This window comes from Macrotis lagotis, chromosome 2 (genome assembly GCF_037893015.1).
Source record: "Macrotis lagotis isolate mMagLag1 chromosome 2, bilby.v1.9.chrom.fasta, whole genome shotgun sequence".
NCBI classification, from domain to species: domain Eukaryota; kingdom Metazoa; phylum Chordata; class Mammalia; order Peramelemorphia; family Peramelidae; genus Macrotis; species Macrotis lagotis.
Genome location: NC_133659.1, coordinates 100,880,904 through 100,898,793, shown reverse-complemented (window position 1 = coordinate 100,898,793; position 17,890 = coordinate 100,880,904). Strand labels below are relative to the sequence as shown.

Genomic DNA, 17,890 nt, shown 5'->3' with positions numbered 1-17,890 from the left:
AGAGGTAATTAGGTATATGAAGATAAGGGGTGGTAGGTCTAAGACTTAAATCTTTCAGGTTAGGGCAGAGATCTGTGGTTTTGTTGTTTTATGCCTGAGGACAAGAACTCAGTGGGAGTCCTAGCCTGGGAGAGGCCAGGTACCTTAATAAAAGTTCATTGACTTCAGCTCAAAGCTTGGACAATGGGATGGGGGGGGGGGGTGAGGTGGGGAAGGTTAGTGCCCGTGTAAGGTACAAGGTTAGTGCAGAAATAATAAATTATAAAACATATTGTTCTGTTCCCCCCTTTCAGTATGACCTTGAATAAGTCAATGTCATCTCTCTGGATCTTTGTTTTCTCCAATATAAAATGAGTAGGGTGGACCAACCTTTACTGCCCCTTCAGCTCTGAATCTATGATCCTCTGATCCTTATTCTCTCCAACATCAGTGAGTTTTGGTCTAGCAGTTGGATCTAATCACCAGAGGAGAGCAAACCTAACAAATAAGCCTCCAGCACTAAGCCCTGGATCCAACTGAATCAGAATACCTTCCAATAGCTCTAAGCCTACTCTAATTAGTTTTTTTTTTTGTTTTCTTATCATCTCTGACCTCCCTTTTTTAAAGTCCTACAACCGGAGTGGTGAGTCATGAAATCACAGAATCTTAGAGCAGTAAATGTGATTCTTATCATTGTTGACAGTATCATAAGTCCCATCTCCTACCCTGGAGGATCCCATCAATTCTAACCCAGAGGAGTGGCTCATCTTCAACCCTTAGAACACTTTCATGAAGAAGAGCTAGTCATTTTCCCAGATAGTCAACCTTATTTATGATTCTTTTTTTTTCTTCTGTAATTGTATTGGTAGGGAGAGGAAGATGGGGATTTAATTCTTTGCTTTCTCTTCCACCAAAAAGAGGGAGAAAAATCATTTTAAAGCGCCAAAGAAGTTGGAATAACAACTTGTGACATACATTATTTGCTTCCAAAAAGGTCTTACCCTGGAAGCAGGGAGAACAGGTTAATGGGGTTCTGGCTTGGTTTCTGGAACTAGATTAGCTATATCCAGAAAGTACACCTGGGAAAAACTCCCTCTCTAAAACCTTAATAGTTTTGTGTTGAAGTGACAGGTCATGATAACCTGGTTTCTCATCAATAAGCATCTAGTATGCTACAGTGCTAGGGGCTGAGAAGACAAAGAAACACAAGGAGCTCAGTCTAATGGGCAGAGATAACATCATTAGAACTATGTACAGCAAGATACACATGGAATAGTTGGAATGACATTCAAATCCATCTCAGGGTGAATACAGATGGTACATTTACCTATGTGCTTTTAGTATTACACAAAGGTATCATGAGATCACTTGCTGGAGAAAAGGAGACCCTAAGTTCCATTTATACAGCACACTCCTGCTCCCAAACCAGGCCTAATTCTCCTAACTGGGAAGATGCTTCCTTCAAGAAATCTCCCCTACTTAAAAGTGTGTATCTCAAAATTCTGTTCTACCTTTACAACAGCTAGGGTGGCCCAGTGGAGAAGAGCACCAGCTCTGGTGTCGGGAGGATCTGAGTTCAAATCCCACCTCAGAGAGTTAACAATTACCTGTGATTCTGGACAAATCATCTAACCCTGAATGTCTCAATTTACTCATCTGTAAAATTATCTGGAACATGATAATGCAAGCCATTCCCTCATTGCTCTGCATCTAGGGCCTTCTCCAGTTATCCTGATCCAAAACTGGCCATGGGATCTGAATGGCTCTGGAGAAAGTGAAGCTGGTGACTTAGCACAACCCCCCCCCCCCCCATGCAAATCTAATTCATGTGCTTGTCCTGGCATCACCTCCCTGCCATTATAATCTTTTTCAAGAATGAAGGACAAACATCATTTTCTGTCTCACCACAACTGGGTTTCCTCTTGGCAAATCTTTGCTTTTATCTTACCTCCTTATCCTGGCAATATGTATGGACTCAACTCACTTTCAGTATCCTCAAAGTTATTTCCTCTAAATTAACCTTCCTGCATTTCAACCAATGGTGTCAACCATTCCCCCAAACATCCAGACTAGAAGACATGCTAGGTCTTGTGTTGTGAGGGGTTTGGAGTTAAAAGACTGTTATTTTTTTTTTTAATCCTAGCTTTGCCACGTAATTGCCTGTGTGACCTTGGGCAAGTCACAATCTGTTCCCTGATCTGTAAAATGGGCCTATTTATCTTCTAAGTTTTATTTTAACTCTATAAAGTTTATGATCCTGCCAATTCACAATGTTCTTCTACTCCATCCTCTGAATGTCATCACTATATTTAGTCCTTCATTTTATCTCTAGACTACTATAGCATTATAATTAGCTTTCTAGTCCTGGCTGTCTCTGATACAATCTGTCCTGCATTCTCATTAATCTTCCTGAAGCAGTTCTGATCATTTCCTACATCAAACAAAAAATCATAGGAGCTAATATGACATTGTTTCACAAAATTTAGACCCAAACCACCTCTTCAGTGATCATCCAAGCCAAAATGAACTAATTTATACTCAAACATGATATATTCCACCTCCATGCCTCTATTCATTGCCTCTGCTTACACTGCCCTCTCCATTTATTTTTTTTAAAGTTTTTTTTTTTGCAAGGCAAATGGGGTTAAGTGGCTTGCCCAAGGCCACACAGCTAGGTAATTATTGTCTGAGATTGGATTTGAACCCAAGTACTCCTGACTCCAGGGCAGGTGCTTTATCCACTGCACCACCTAGCTGCCCCTCCATTAGTTCTTAAGTCTTTCTGGACCCTAACAGCCCAAGGTGATTACCTCTTCATTTGGATCAATCATACATATTTCTAGCACTAATGGATTCAACAACTCTATGTATCTGGTCTTCACATTTAGATTGTAAATACCTCAAAGACAGCAACTGATTCTGTGTCCAGGAGCTAGCATGGGGCCTTACAAATACTGAATTTTTTAGTGTTTGAGACCAGAATTTCCTTATTTTTTTTTGGTCAGGTATGTGGAGCTATGAAAGAACCTCATGCTAATACTCTTGGGGAAAGAATTTAAAATTTTTAAAGTTTTGATCCTTGGTAGAAAAGGTCCTTCAACCCTGGGGATGAAATCCTAAAGGAGCCACTCTCAGTAGAAAGAGATATAATGATGAGAGAGTTGCTGGGGATTGGAGGTCACCTGGCCCAACTTCCCCATTTCGTAGTTGGGGAAGCTAAGGCCTAGAGAGGTTAAGTGATTCCCTGAAAGGAATCTAGCTAATGGCAGAGGAAGGATTCGAAGTCCCAAAATTAGATTCCACATTCAATGGTTTTCTTTGGCACCACATTATGGGAGCTTATCCACTTTACAAGTCTCTGCATTTGGGGTGGAGTCACAGGGACACCTAATGGCAGAAGGCAGTATTAACCACAACTGTTGCCCATCCTACGTCCCCAAAGCCAATTTCACTGTACTCCTACACCGTGTAACCTTAGATCCCAGAGCAATGACACAATCTTAGTGATGGAAAGGGCCTTAGGTTATCCTAGTCCCACCTCTTCTATTCCCTGGGATGAAGAGAAATGCTTTGGCAGCAGTTTCAAAGTCCCTTAGAAGTTGTGAGAGGACCTCAGGGTGGGGAAAGGAGGGGTAGGAATGTCTAAACAGTTAAGACAGCACAATAGCCATCAGGGCACATTGATTCCTTTCCCCCAAACCTGCACTTGGGCCCCTGAAGGTTGGGCACCATGGCAATGAGCCTGGCTTGGAGGTCGCTGGCAAAGAGTCATTACACCTCTATGGAAACTGTCACCTTGTACTAGGACCAGATGAAAGTGGTTTTACATTTACAGTTCTTATCAGACTGGATTCCACCTGAGTCTTTTTTTATCACTTTATTATTACTTTTGCTTCCAAAGGGAATTGAAGGCAAAGAGGTGCTTGCGCGAAGCACCTTCTACCACATGAAGTAAATTCATTTGTAAAGATTACTGTCCTAGAAAAATACACATTGCTAATTTGTGGGCTACAACTCAACCATTTCTGAGGACATTGGGGGGGTGTGCTTGGAGGAGGGTGGACAGGAAAAGGGAAAATGCATGTCAGACTGGCTCACATGGATGTGTGTATGGGAGGCAAATTAAATACACTTTTGGGGTGGAGGGTCATTTAAAAAAATCCTTGTGTATTTTTCTTAAAAATGAAACCTAAACTGCCTTCTGTCAGGTTTACTGTGTGCGTTATGTGTGAGAAGGGCAGTTTGAGGATTTTGTTGTTTCATGCAGTATAGCAAAAATGTGGTGATGACTTTTATCAACTGATGAGTTTTAGTGGAAAGACTTTGGAGGCTGGGGGTAAAAGGGAGAGAAGGGTCACTGGAGATAACCAGGAATCCACTTGCTCTTCATCTCCAACCAGAACCTAGTGAGTTGGTGGTGTGGGGCTGGTGATAAAAATGGAATTCCTATCCAAACATGCCTGCTGTCCTATGCAAGTCAGGGTAGTAAGAGACATGAATGACCATGTCATTTGATTCTCCAGAAGAGAAAAATAATCCATCAACACAGAAACCCCTGACACTTCTGGCCAATGATGTTTCAAGGCTGTCCAGCAAAGGGCTCTGGAAACAGCCCTCCCCCTGGCCAGGGGCAGAGGCAGGGGTCACATGGTTGCTTGTGCTAGAATATCCTCGGGAGGGAATGCCCAGTCCTTTGATTCGGCACCCCTCTTATGACAGCTTTGGTGAGCCCAGTCTGTGCTTCTTCAGTCAGTGTGTATTGCCCAGGGAAGGGCCAGAGGCTGGGAGACAGCTCCAGTAGAAGAGGAAGGTACATCTCGACAGCAGTGAAAGCGGCTGGGCTGGCAGGAGCTTAGATGCCAATTGCCTGGAGCACCCTCCTCTCATTGTCATTAAGGTGGCCTGAGAACATCACATAGCAAGGCTGCTGGGCAAACTGGCACAGGAAATCAGTCAGATAGGCCTGGATGGGGGAAGAGCAGAGGGGGTCACAGAGGTGGCGCTCAAGTGCAGCCTGTTTCCTATCCGTCTCAAGGAGTTGGCATGGTAGGAGATGCTGCAGACCCTCTAGTCTGGGATTGTCTCAGCAGACTTGGGGCAATCTCACCTGTAAGTCAATCTGATAGAGGGGGTCCTTCAGGGCATCTGGATCATCCTCTTCATCATCTTCATAGTAATCCTCATCTGTCAGATAAGAGTCAAAGTGGGGTCAGGAAGAGGGAGGAGTGCAGAGACATAAGACAACAGGACCCAAGAACTCTGGACCTGCTGGAATCCATACTAGAAACTGCGTGACTAGTGGAGTCACCTCCTATGTTTCCTATGGTTTAGGAACTTGATTTTCACACTCCAATTTATTTTGGGATAAGCAGGGCTTGGCTGAATGTGACAACAAGAGTTTTGAGAGTCAATCCCCTTCTCATCCCCCACCCCTACTTTCTGTCCTAGTTCATGCTGAAAGAAACTATGTTTTCTTATCTCTAGGTCCCTTATTTGTTCTCTTCACTAGCTGCCTACCATATTTATTTGTGGCAAGAATGTCAGAAAGGAGTTGCCCAGCCAAGCCTTCATCTTCTTCTTCCTCTTCATCTTGGTCTTCCCACATATCGTTAGAGTCATCTGTTTGGAAGAGAAAGGCAGCAGAGAATTTTCAGTCTAACTCTTGAGTAGGGAAATGCCCTGCAACTTGGACCCTGGATCCCAGAAACTAGTTCCTTCTGAGCCTGGCAGGATGCTTAATTTCTGATCCCTTTCCTTATTTTGGGAAAAACCAGGGCCAAAAAAAATCTTAGGAGGAGCTATATTCCACCACCACCCCACCCCCAAAGGTTGAAGGGTCTGTTTCCTATCAAAAGTTTAGAAGTGAGGTCAGAGGAGTATTTTGATGATAGGTACACAGTGAGTTCAAGATTACTTCTTCTAGGTTCCAATCTCCTCTATCTGTGGCTCTTGGACCTGAGCATCTAAGCTGCGGCAATCGATTGACAAACCTCATCAGGAATTAATTGGGTAAGGCCCATCACCTTGATTCCATTCTGCAGGTGTTTGGCGAGAGGCATTGGCTTCCATGACATTGGAGAGTTCATTGATGATCAACTTTAAGATCTTGACTAGCAAAGGAATGTTTGTCCAGCGTTCAGGGTCTGGGAAGGAAGAAGAGACATACAGTAGTGTGGTCCTTGTCGGTTTTTGAAACAAAAGCCTAGAAAAAACCAGATTGTCAAAGATTGCATATCCTTCTATCTGGAGGAACCTGCACACAACACTGGTCATCCCCTTGCTCCCCAAGCCTCTGTGAGTCAGTGTTTAGCATTTGCTGCTCTCATGAGGAGCACCTCAGCTCACTGTCACCCTTCAACAACAGTGCAGAAGACTCAAGCTCTAGTCTCTAGGATCCAGACCTGAGAAATACTGGAATCATTCTGACTCAAAGGACAAAGAGCATGAAACTGAAGGCTTAGAGGCTGATGGAAACTTTAGGCTGGAAGCAAGTCAGAATTCAAGCCCAAGTGAGCCAGACTTACAAAGCACAGAGCAGCTTCAGGCAGCTGCGGCAGATTCCCAGGTCAAGTACAATAGGAAGGGTAGCCAGGAAGGCTAGGGATACTGCAGAGCAGCCAATGTGGTTCATTCTCTTTTATAGAGAAATTATAGTCCAAAAAGTGAAGAGACTCACTCGAGGTTAGTCAGGTAAGATTTGGTCTCCTCCACCAGTAAGCAAGGCCCTCCATTCCATCCACTCACTTTTGGCTGCTTTAGAACGAGTGCGGATACCCTCGTCCATGTTGAAGATCTCTTCCCCCTTCACCCTGATGTCTTGCAGTCGCTTGTCATCTGCATTGATGCCATGCTGGAGCAGTTTGCAGAGGGCCACAGAGCTGGGAGGAAGAGGAAAACCCACCAAAAGTTACCTAGCCATTAGTTTCACTCCAAGAGACAAGTTGTTTCTAAATACTTCCTCTTCAGGATCAATAAAATCCTGGCACCATGAATTTATACAAGCACTGACTTCCTTTGTCAGAGCTGAAATTGGGATCTAGACTTCCACAAGTTGGGTCTTACGAAGCCATTTCTTCTGAACAGATGTGGGCAAGGGTGGAGAGTTAAAATGGTTGGAGCTGATGGTGCAAACAATATGAAAGAATATGTCTCCTGATTTAGTCAGGGGAAATCTGATAGTTAAAGGCCTCCTTGGAGAGCCTCCTGGCAGAGCACAAAGCAGAAACTGTCCTGAGGTATCTGAAGGTGGCAGCTGTTTAGGAGTACAGAAGGGAAATAAGGTAAAGAGTTGAGATGAGGGAATACAGGGGCATTATTTTGTATTGAACTGGAATAAGAGTTCGATTAGAAATGCTGAGAAAAGAAGCTGAAATCTATGAGCTGGGGTCCCACCTGACTTTGCCTTCATATTGGCCATAGAACAGGTGCTGTCGGCTTGTCCATTCAGCCATAACAAACTCCAGGGCAGGTTTACCAGTCGGCCCTGGGAGACTGCACAAAAACTCCAAGAGGGGCTCCAGCTGAGTGTGTACGAGGTGAGCAAAGACCATGATCAGAGACTAAAAGAAAACACAGGAAAAACACTTGCATAAGGGCTTTAAAGGCACCATGGATGATATCAACTAAGATAAAACAGAGGGGAAATAATGGGTTATATGGACTAAAGTTCCAATCCCTCAGGCAAGGGGAAAAAAAACGGAGCAGAGGTCACTGTATTGGTATGGGAGGGCAGTGAGGCAATAGGCAATGAATCTACCACTCAGTCAGCACATTAGCTTCTATTCCTTCAAACCCATAGCTTTTCCATCTCAGCACCCCAAGTTTTGTCCAGCTGAGGTCCCTGCTGTCCTCTCACCTGCATAACACTGAGTGTTTCTGCCTGTTGCATCTTGCTGAGGATGGCACGGAGGATCTGGTCCAGATTTTCACCCAGCTCCCTCCCCGCCTTGGAAATGAGGGTGGAGACTAGGCGGCCCACAAAGGCAGCGGTAAACTCGGAGGTCCGGGGGTCAAGGAGCTGGCTCACCACTTGCATCACATACCACAGACCATTGTGGCCTTGCTCATCATGCCACTGTGCAATCTGTTCCAATGCCACGGACACATAGGCTCGAAGGCACTCCCCTCCATTCTGTGCAGAGGACAAAACACCAATGAGAATCTAAAGAAGGGGAAGCCTGGAGTTCATGTGTGTGCATGAACAGAAATTCCACCCTCACAAACTTTGCTACTGAGTTCACGAATCACCATGATTTGAGGCAGATGAGCTCAAAGAACTTGGTCCCCATTAGGGGGTGTTCTCTGTGGCTGGTTGGTGCAGGAGGTCATAGCATACTCTGAATGTGAACAAGGGATTTTTACATCTTTTAAGTGCTAATTAAGATCCAATTCCCTGAAATTTTGTTCATAGGGTTAGGGATGAGGGTGGGGAAGTGGTAGAAGAAGTAAGCAAAAAGAATTGTTCAGTAGAAATTCATCCTCATTCCTAGAAAACCAATGCAGAACACAAGCCCTATAGGATGGATCATATCGAGAAAAAGTAGTAATCAGGGGTTGCCACATTGCTTGAAACTCTATGGAATAGTGTGTTGCCATTTTTTCTCACAGAAGCTTTTGTCCAGTGATTGTGATTTTCAAGTTAACCAAAGTCCACAAACAAGTACCAATAACCACAATGATCGGTTGTAGTACTTGAGACTTAGAAGGAAATGATTTGCTACCCAGAGTTAGCAGTTGAAACAAGAAAAAACTTGAGGTACTTTACTTCCTTCTCAAGAGATCTATCAGTTAGACCTTGTAGATTTTCATTCTAGAGACTTTCCAAGTGTCCTTAGACACTCCAACTGACAGCAGATACCACTATCCTCAATTTTTTTAAACATCCACAGGAGCAATGGCCCACTGAGCCCTGGCATCTTCCATTACTAAGCAGCTCCCATTTAAGGATGACATCAGTGCCCCCAATGGAATCCTTTCAGACTTCTTAGTCCACGACAAGGCTACAGGCCAGGGGGCCGCTCACCTCCCTCTTTCCCAACCAGTGTTATGATACCTGCATGGTAGCATTATCGTCTGTGTTTAGAGTACATTGTGCAACGGCGGGGAATGCCTGGCAGATGAGGAGCTGGGAGAGAGGTGGCTTTGTATTTCGAACCACTGTGGTCAGAATATCAATGGCTGTCTGGGGAGAAGAAAAGAAAGGCAGTCAGAACTACTTCTTCCTGGGAGATTTGCAGACCAGGCTTCTTTCCAGACTCTAGGAAGCAGATAGGACAGAGTGAGTAGAACAACCTTGCTCTTGCAGAAAAAACTGCCAAAGAGGCAGGATCCCCCCCGAGAAAGTACAGCTAAGCAGTAGGTCTAGACAGACAAGCACTTCTCTGAAAACCAAGAGGCAGATGAAAGAGCCTGATGACAAATGAAGTGACCAGATGCCTGGCCACCTCCAGATGAAGAGTCTTAAAAAGCCATCAGGGGCCATCTACTGTTCTCATGGGGTCTGTGTACAGGAAGCTGCGTTTTCCATGAACATCTCTCAGATTAGAAAGTCTTCTTTTTGTTGACATCTTTTAGGTCAGGGCAGAAGCCCAGATTCCCTCTCCACACTTGGGTAAGTTTCCTCTTAACTCACCGCACATAATCCCGCAGGGATCTTGTCAGCAGGCGCCTGCATAATGCTGACCAGAGTCGGGATCAGTCTCATCTGCATGGGACCCTGACAAGCCTCTATCTGGGCCAGTTCCTTGAAGATATCCTGAGCCAACGAGGCAACAACAGGGTCTGAAGTGGAAAAAAGATTTCCAGTATGTCTCCCAGGAGGTCTCAGTCTGCCTGGTTCAGTCATGTAATGCCTGATCTCACCCCCTCAACGAACTGGACTCTGATTTGTAATCATGAGCCCCAGTGAGGCCAAAAGAATAGCTTGAATGCATATAAGCTCCATTTCCCCAAACCACACTATATTTTTACAGCACAGATGAATATTTCCATTAAAATTAAATTTTGCACCTTTCCACAAGGCAACCTGCAATTATGACTTTTCTTTTAAGAAGTCTCAACTAGGATATGAATGCCTGATAGAAAGAATGGCCAAAACTTCAGATCTCCCCCAAATGTTTGTTTCAAGGAAGAGTTGTAGACACTGATTAGAGAGTAAATGATGATGAACAGATACAACCCAGATACTATTCCCAGAATAATAAGCTAAATGTACCAAAAGAAGACTTAAGAGAGTTGAATTTGTTTAAAATGTTTCACTCAAACACAAAGATGATTCTTACAGTCAATACTGCAATCCATTTCTCTAAAGCAAATCTGAAGGCTATTTTTTTGTAGTTTTTTTGGCAAGACAATGGAGTTAAATGACTTGCCCAAGGTCACACAGCTGGGTAATTAAGTGTTTGAGGTTGGATTTGAACTCAGGTCCTCCTGATTCCAGGGTCAGTGCTTTATCCACTGTGCCACCTAGTGGCCCCATTGAAGGCTATATTTTAAAAGAAGCTTTTTTTCTGAATTAGGAAAATTCATTTTAATTGCTAATATTTATTTTTGACATGTAGAAGAGAGATTTATATATCTAGATTCTAAGCCTTTAATGATATCATCGAGGTCAAGATGTAAACTTGAGATTTACCACCAGTAGAGTTAGAATTTGCATTCTGTTGAATAAATGAAATCCCAAAGTACTAGCCTGCTATTAACCTTTGGCTACAGCACTTGAGGGAATCTGTCTTTAGCCCTGGTCAACTAAGCATTCTAAATGAAAGCTTGCTTATTGAATTTGTGAGGGCTCCTTAAATATGTTTAACGATAAGGATAGAATACAAAAAAAAGAGACTAGAATGATGAACTGAGTTGAATCTGAAACTTTGAAAGGATAAATTTAAACTCCTGTACCTGGGCTCAAAACAATAAACTGCAAAAAAATCATAGGAGGATTGGCTTAATAGAAAGTCATTAATGAGACACAAAAGTTTTAGCTGAATGCAAGCTCAGTGTACTTAGCAGAGGAACACCAGAAGAGACAAAGAAAAGGGAAGGGGGGGGGGGAACAGCCCTTACTATAAGTGCCCCACTGTGCTGAGGGTTTTACAAACATTTTCTCCTTGGATCCTTACAGCTGCCCTGGGAGTATTTTCTCCCCTAGAGAGGAAACCAAGGCAGACAGAGCTGAAGCAACTTGCCTAGGGTTATACAGTGTCAGATTCTATTCCCTGGAGTGAGCTCTGAATGGTGGCCATTTAGGACAGTGACCAGAAAGATGAAGAGACTCTAAACGATGTCATGGGAGGATGTTGAGAAAGATGGGCAGGTTTAGCTGGCAAAGGGACTAGATAGACTTTACAGGGTTTTAGAAGGATGACCAAGGACAAGAAGGAGGTCATGGCCCAGTCAAGGGCCTATGGAACAACCCAAGCTTCTCACAAATGGGCTTGGCCATCTTGTGAAGCACTAAGTTCTCCCCTGCTTGAGCAGTGACTGGGACAATTCAGGCAGCAGGGAATGGGTTCAGACAGGTGAACCTCTAAGACTATCTGTCACTGGACCCAGTCAGTATCTTCAGAGATCCTGGATGGTACTCTGGCATCCATCTTGATTGTAACACATTTTACCCTCTCAGGAAGGATGGGTGATGACCCCCATGTCAGGTAATCTGCCATTATTGATGCTGCTGGTACTGAAGAATCTCGAGGGGATGATAGGACCCCCCCCCCCAACATACCCTTCCTTGTTTCTTTTTTTCGTATTGTGCATGTATTTACACCCCCCCCCTTTTTGGTTTTTTACAAGGCAATGGAGTTAAGTGACTTGCCCAAGGTCATACAGCTAAATAAGTATTAACGTGTCTGAGGTTGGATTTGAACTCAGGTCCGCCTCACTCCAAGGCTTGTATTCTATCCACTGTGCCACCTAGCTGCCCCGCTCCCCTTCTCTTTTCATGCACAACCAGAGCCTCCTCACCATTGCTGTACTTCAGAAAGATGGCGATGGTGAAAGGGCAGACCTTGCCCTCCACGCTGGCTGTGAACTCTGGGTCTACAGTGCACACGATGCACAGCGTCTCCATCACCAAGTTGAGGACCTCCGAGCTGAACTGCGCAGCCAGGTGCACCAGGCCGTCCAGGACGCTGGGCAGGAAGGGCCGCAGCACGCGGGTGCTCTCTGAGACCTTTAGCTGATCACAGTAACTAGACAGAGACATGGCAGGCAGGGTCAGGGAGCAGTCATTGCACTGTTCAGAGGAGATGTGCGCTTGTCTGGGTCTCTCCTGGCCCATGAAAAGCACTGAGGTTAAGACTAAGAGGGACAGAGAAGCCTCCTTCTATGAAGGTTTTACAAACACTATCTTCTTGGATCCTTGAGACAAACACTGGGAGCCTCCAAGGCAGGAGGTGCTGGGGAGCAGGGGCTCTCAGATTTAACCCTGCTGCTCATCATCCAGCTAAGAGCAACCATGACTGCTCCTTTCCTTCCTCACCTGGTCAACTTCTCTTAATTAACTTCCAGCATCTACAAGGGCTTCTTTTCCCAGGTAAAATAAAATCAAGGTCACCCACCCTGGAGACTACATTCTCCTGATTCTGTACACAGTAATAACACTGTGATGATCCACTATGATAGACTGAGCTTCTCTCAGCAGTTCAATGATCAAAGACAATTGTAAAAGACTTGTGATGGAAAATACCATCCATATCCAGAGATATGGATGTTCACTTTTCTCCCCTTTGTTTTGATTCTTCTTTCACAATATGACTAGCATCAGATGACTTGGGGAGGGGGGTAGAAAAAGGGAGGGAGAAAAATCTGGAACTCAAAATCTTACAAAAATGATTAGAAAAAAATAAAGTACTGATAACAGGGAAAAAAAGAGGACATCTGTGGCTTGGGATGCTTTGCGTTGGCACCCTGAGCTCCAATCACTCTGTCTCCTCATTGACATGGTTTTCAGGTCACTTACCCCCAGATGGCTCTGACGGCAGAGATGCGCACTGATGGAGGCTGGGTCTCATGCAGACCACTCACGGTAGCCTGGAGGAACTGTTGGATCAGCTCAGGAGACATGGCAACAGTGAAACGACTTGCAGCCCAGAGGGCACGGCCCAGCAGAAAAGGAGAGACTGAAGGAGAGATAAAGGCAAAGCAGTGAGGCTACCAACAGCAAAGGTCTTTCCTTCCATGGGCCTGGCATGAAGCTACCTTGAATAGGATTCTATAGATATTTGTAAAGTAGGTAATAAAGAAAGATGAACGAAGAGAAGGCAAGAAATCTCACCCTATACAACACCTATGACACATAGTCTTTTCTTCACCCCTTACTTGTTCCCATCACTAGATTGGCTCAAGGCCATTCTTATTTTACTAATGGAACTCCATCTCAAACTGTTCTAATCACCATAGTTACTGAAGTTAGGCAATCAATCAGCATATTGAGTAAACACCTGACAGGCAGTGTCCTCTGCCCTCCAGGAGCTCACAATCTAATGAAAAGATACAATATGAAAAAAAATTAATTCTGGAAAAGCTTGACTTTTTTTCAAGGGAAACTGGTAAAATTCTAGTACCCATCTTCTTAGATCCTTCAAGATTTCCAAGATTCCTTGTGAGAACATAGTCAATAAGTCACAAGTCGAATTGAAAATATCCCAATACCGTATTTCACAATATATTCAATCTTTTTTTTTTTTTTTTTTTTTTTAGGTTTTTGCTAGGCAATGGGGTTAAGTGGCTTGCCCAAGGCCATACAGCTAGGTAACTATTAAGTGTCTGAGGCCAAATTTGAACTCAGGTACTCCTGACTCCAGGGCCGGTGCTCTACCCACTGCGCCACCTAGCTGGCCCCAATCATAATTTTTGAACATCTACTGTGCAAGGTTCTGTGCTAGGCACTATGGCAGATGCAATTATATAAAAAAGACTCAGCTCATTCAAGGAACTTATAATCAAGTAGGATCCATTTGCAAATAGCTACCTCCCATGTATTGTCTTTGATAAGTCCCATGACAGGTATAGACCTGATAATTTCTGATCTTTTCATGTCTTGGAAGAGGTAATGGTGAATTACATACACACTTTCCCAGATTACCTGTCAGATAAAAGTGAAAAGCAGCAGGGAACAGCAAGTCAACTTCATTGGCTGAAGTTACTATAAAGACCAGGGGAAATAAGGCTGAGTTTCAAAATTAGAATGAAAAATAACAAGGAACTTTCAGATCTGAATCTTAGTTAAATAGAAGAGATGACAATATAACAAAAGGAAAACGAGTATATATATTTTTGTGCTATATAATAGCACAAAAAAAAAAGGAATAAAGGATGGCAAAAACAATGAATCATAGAATGAGACTGAGAATTCATACAATCTGAACAGGGGCTATTTTTATAGGCAAGAAATTTTCATGGAAGTGAGAACTGAAAATTATAATCACTTGGCTACAGACTGAGAATACGGGCTTGAAAAAAATGCAGAGGTAGAGAGAGAATGAACCTGACACAGAATCCCTGTGGGTGCAAATCCCTGCAATCCCTGGGGAGGAGCAAAGATGAGTTCAGGAACAAGCAGAATCAAAGTCCATATAACGGAGACTCAAAGACCATTGATGTGGTCACTTCAGAAAAAAATAAGAAGAGCCAGTGGAAATTTGAATTTAGTAACATCATTCTCTTGACAGATAAAGCCAAAGCCAAACTTTTCAGGTCAATGCCTGGGAGACCCTGACTTAAGTTTTAGGGTAGAAGGATAAGGCCTGCCCTAACTCCTCCAAAGGAAGTACAAGTAAGCTGAAGATATACTGAAACCTTTCAGGAGACTGGGCATTATGCTGGAACATACCTGAGAGATTGAGGTCTGCCAGAACGACATTGGTTAGGAACCCATGCATGTCAAAATGGATCCTGCCATTTTTCACATTGTCAGTAATGATAGACTTCACAGAGCCCAAGGCCAACATACAAGCTTCATGGATCTTCCACCTGTAAAGCAGAATATAAGAGGATCCTGACCTGGTCTTACAAATAAAATCACACAAAGCTGACCACCCAAGGACTGCAGATCTATCTGACGAGAGAGTCCAAACAGAACTGACTGGCTGGGTGAGGTATCTTCCTCACCAGTCTTATTTACCTCTATTTTTAAGCAGATGTAGGGTGAAATTTTATACCAAACCTGACCAAAGGAAAAACAATGCAAACAAGATGTAGTTGGATCTCTTAAATCAATGTAGTAAGAGTTTAAAAAAATGTCTAGTTTAATCCATTGGTCTGGGAAGAGTAGTTTTAGGAGGATGGACAAGGGCCAGCATCTCTGTGTGGTGCCCCACTAGGCATGATGGCTACCCCAGACCTCTCTGTAGTCCCAGCCTTCACTGCCCCCTCCTTACCAGTGCTCAGTGCCGCTATTTTGGGTTTGCTCGGCTTCTTGTAAGTGTCGAGTGGCGGCGGCGGCCAGGGCTGTTGCACTCTCATTCTGGAAATCAGTGGCCACGGCCTAGGAAAGAGGAATAGATTCTTAACAAATTGGCTTGTGCACGTGGAGCCTAGTTGGATGGCTAATTACTTGAGTGAGAATGTTACTGAGGTGAATAAGGCCAATTGTCACTGGAAAATGCCATAGGACCAATCTCTTGTAATGCTCAGGCAATACTGTCTTGTATACCCTACTTGTTAAGAAGCAGAACACCTGCCCACAAGAGCAGACTCAACCCTGAAGACTGCTGAGTGGTCACCTCAACTTTTGGAGCCTCTTTCTGAACAGGGAAATGAACACTGAGCTACTTTGAGAGCGTGCTGCGAGATGTCATTCTTCCATAGAAGCTGCCTTGGAAAGGCTACGTAATGCTGAAACTGACTGACACCCCATCCCCCCAACTCTCCCCCAGCAACGACATATGTGTCAGCACTTCCTCCTGGAGCGAGGATAACAGGAGCAGATGTTTTCATGGTATCACTCAGCTTCCCAAGGGAGCCTTTCCCCATTAAGTTTGCCAACGAATGATTGCTACTATAAATACTTGCAGAAAAATGGTTCAAAAAGCCCTGCTTCTGTCATAACAGCCTCTGCTCATTTGAGGCCCTCCTCCTCCTCCTCCTCCTCCTCACCAGTATTTTCCCATAAGACTAAAATTCTATTTTTTTAGATAGCCAAAATTTTAATTACTGACTAACCCAGATAACTACAATAATGTTTTTTATATCATTTTTTCTTCTAATACTTTCCTCAAAGCTACACTATAAGAAATCTGAAAAGTACCTTGTAGATTGAGTGCTCACAGACTTAAAGTTAGAACCTTAGACAAGACTGAAGTCTGAAAGCAGTTCACCTGCCGCTTCAGAGAAGCGTCAGCATTTTGGTCCTTACCACTGTAATAAAGGCAGCTTACAATAGAGCTTCAGCTGGGATCAGGTGATGGGAAAGAAAAATAAAAGTTCAGAGATGACATATTTCATTAATGGTGAATGGGCATTGGGTATCCCTAGAGTCGTTTACCAGCAATAGGTCTTGAGCTGCAATCCTGACGGTGTAGGAAAAAGTATCATCATCTTCATCTTCAACAAATTGCTGGGGGTTGGCTGTCCACACTTTAATCTGGAAAAAATTGTGAAACTGAGATTTCTACTGAGTAGACCTGGAGCAAATGTTCCCTCAACAGAGGAAAAGGATGCAGAAGGGAAAATAACCCATTTTTCCTTATAGGAAGGCTCTAAGTCTGAAGAGTTTTTTTTTTGTTTGACCCCTATCAAAGATGTTTGTCATTCAAGACTGCTGCTTTTTGGGAATGTACCAGCTTACCAGGAAGGTAAACAGCTACCACCACTTGCTGCTTTTTTGGCAACTGCACCTTTGGAATCTACTAGTCTGATTTATCAGTTCACTGTGAACAGGTAGGGTGCCACAATCACTGTACACCAACAGGAGATGGGAGAGGTGATCGTTTTATTCTGTGATCATCTTTCTTGTTTGCAATGGTCTTCCAATTAAGATAACAATCTCTTCTCATCATCTGGCTCCTTAGCAAGGACTCCGCTATTAGGCAAATGGACATAGACAGAGAAGATGGCATTTTCTCTTACCTTTTGATGCAAATGCTCTTTAAGTTAGAAGAAGCTGACAAAACCATCTTAGCACAGCTATGGCATAGAGACTGATGTGTTTTTATTTCCTTGGGAAAAATGTAATGCCAATGATGGTTTACGACTTAGCATGAAGCTACCTTCTTGGTATTCTCTTATTCTCTAAAATCTCTCTCTTTCTTCTAAAACTGATACTTCAAAAGGACATATTTGGGACTGTTTCCCAGAAGACATTTACCTGCTCCTCAGTTATTTGCATGTATAAAATAATGTAGTAAATCAGTTCAGGCAATGCCTTCTTCACAGTGCTTTTGAATTTGCTGTTTTCCAAAAGGGCATGTACAAATTCAAAAATGCTGAAGACAAGATTTTCAAATCCCAGCACTTCACCTGGAGAAAGGACATACAAGGAAATGAATCAATGACGAAAGAGCAAAACATCAAACAAAAAAAAAAAATCCCACAAATATTTATGGGATATGTTATCTTTGGAAATCATGGAAATATATTTGTTGAATTATATTCTGTTGGGAGTAACAATAAGTAAGAATTATATGTCATTTTAGGCTTTACAAATATTTAACAATTATGATCTCATTTGGCCCTCACAACAATTCTAGAAGGTAACTGCTACTAGTATACTCATTTTAAAGATGGGAGAGGTGAAGTGACCTGCCCAGGGTCACATAGTTAGTGTCAGAGGCAGGATTCAAATGTATATATTCCTGACTACACTTTATTCTGTGCTAAGCAGCCAGAATAAAGGTTATGAGAATTAAACTGGGGCAAAAACCTATATCCAGGAAGCTCCTGCTTCCTCTGGACTGAATCAAGATTTTTCTGG

The 17,890-nt window shown here is 43.3% G+C and overlaps 1 protein-coding gene across 2 annotated transcripts in view; it reads right to left on the bottom strand.

The window, feature by feature from the left end:
• Positions 1–206: 206 nt before the first annotated feature.
• Positions 207–17,890, bottom strand: part of IPO9 (importin 9) — a 36,230-nt gene continuing 18,546 nt past the window's right edge. For both annotated transcript variants that reach the window (XM_074222361.1, XM_074222362.1), the window contains exons 10-24: positions 17,285–17,436; positions 16,463–16,561; positions 15,357–15,463; positions 14,810–14,949; positions 12,938–13,097; positions 11,941–12,167; positions 9,611–9,759; positions 9,032–9,160; positions 7,835–8,110; positions 7,372–7,538; positions 6,724–6,857; positions 6,003–6,122; positions 5,497–5,598; positions 5,087–5,163; positions 207–4,942 (exon numbers count right to left, since the gene is read on the bottom strand). In XM_074222361.1, the coding sequence (XP_074078462.1) occupies positions 4,832–4,942; positions 5,087–5,163; positions 5,497–5,598; positions 6,003–6,122; positions 6,724–6,857; positions 7,372–7,538; positions 7,835–8,110; positions 9,032–9,160; positions 9,611–9,759; positions 11,941–12,167; positions 12,938–13,097; positions 14,810–14,949; positions 15,357–15,463; positions 16,463–16,561; positions 17,285–17,436 (2,150 nt within the window). In that variant the 3' untranslated portion in view covers positions 207–4,831. The remainder of the gene's footprint in view (positions 4,943–5,086; positions 5,164–5,496; positions 5,599–6,002; positions 6,123–6,723; positions 6,858–7,371; positions 7,539–7,834; positions 8,111–9,031; positions 9,161–9,610; positions 9,760–11,940; positions 12,168–12,937; positions 13,098–14,809; positions 14,950–15,356; positions 15,464–16,462; positions 16,562–17,284; positions 17,437–17,890) is intronic.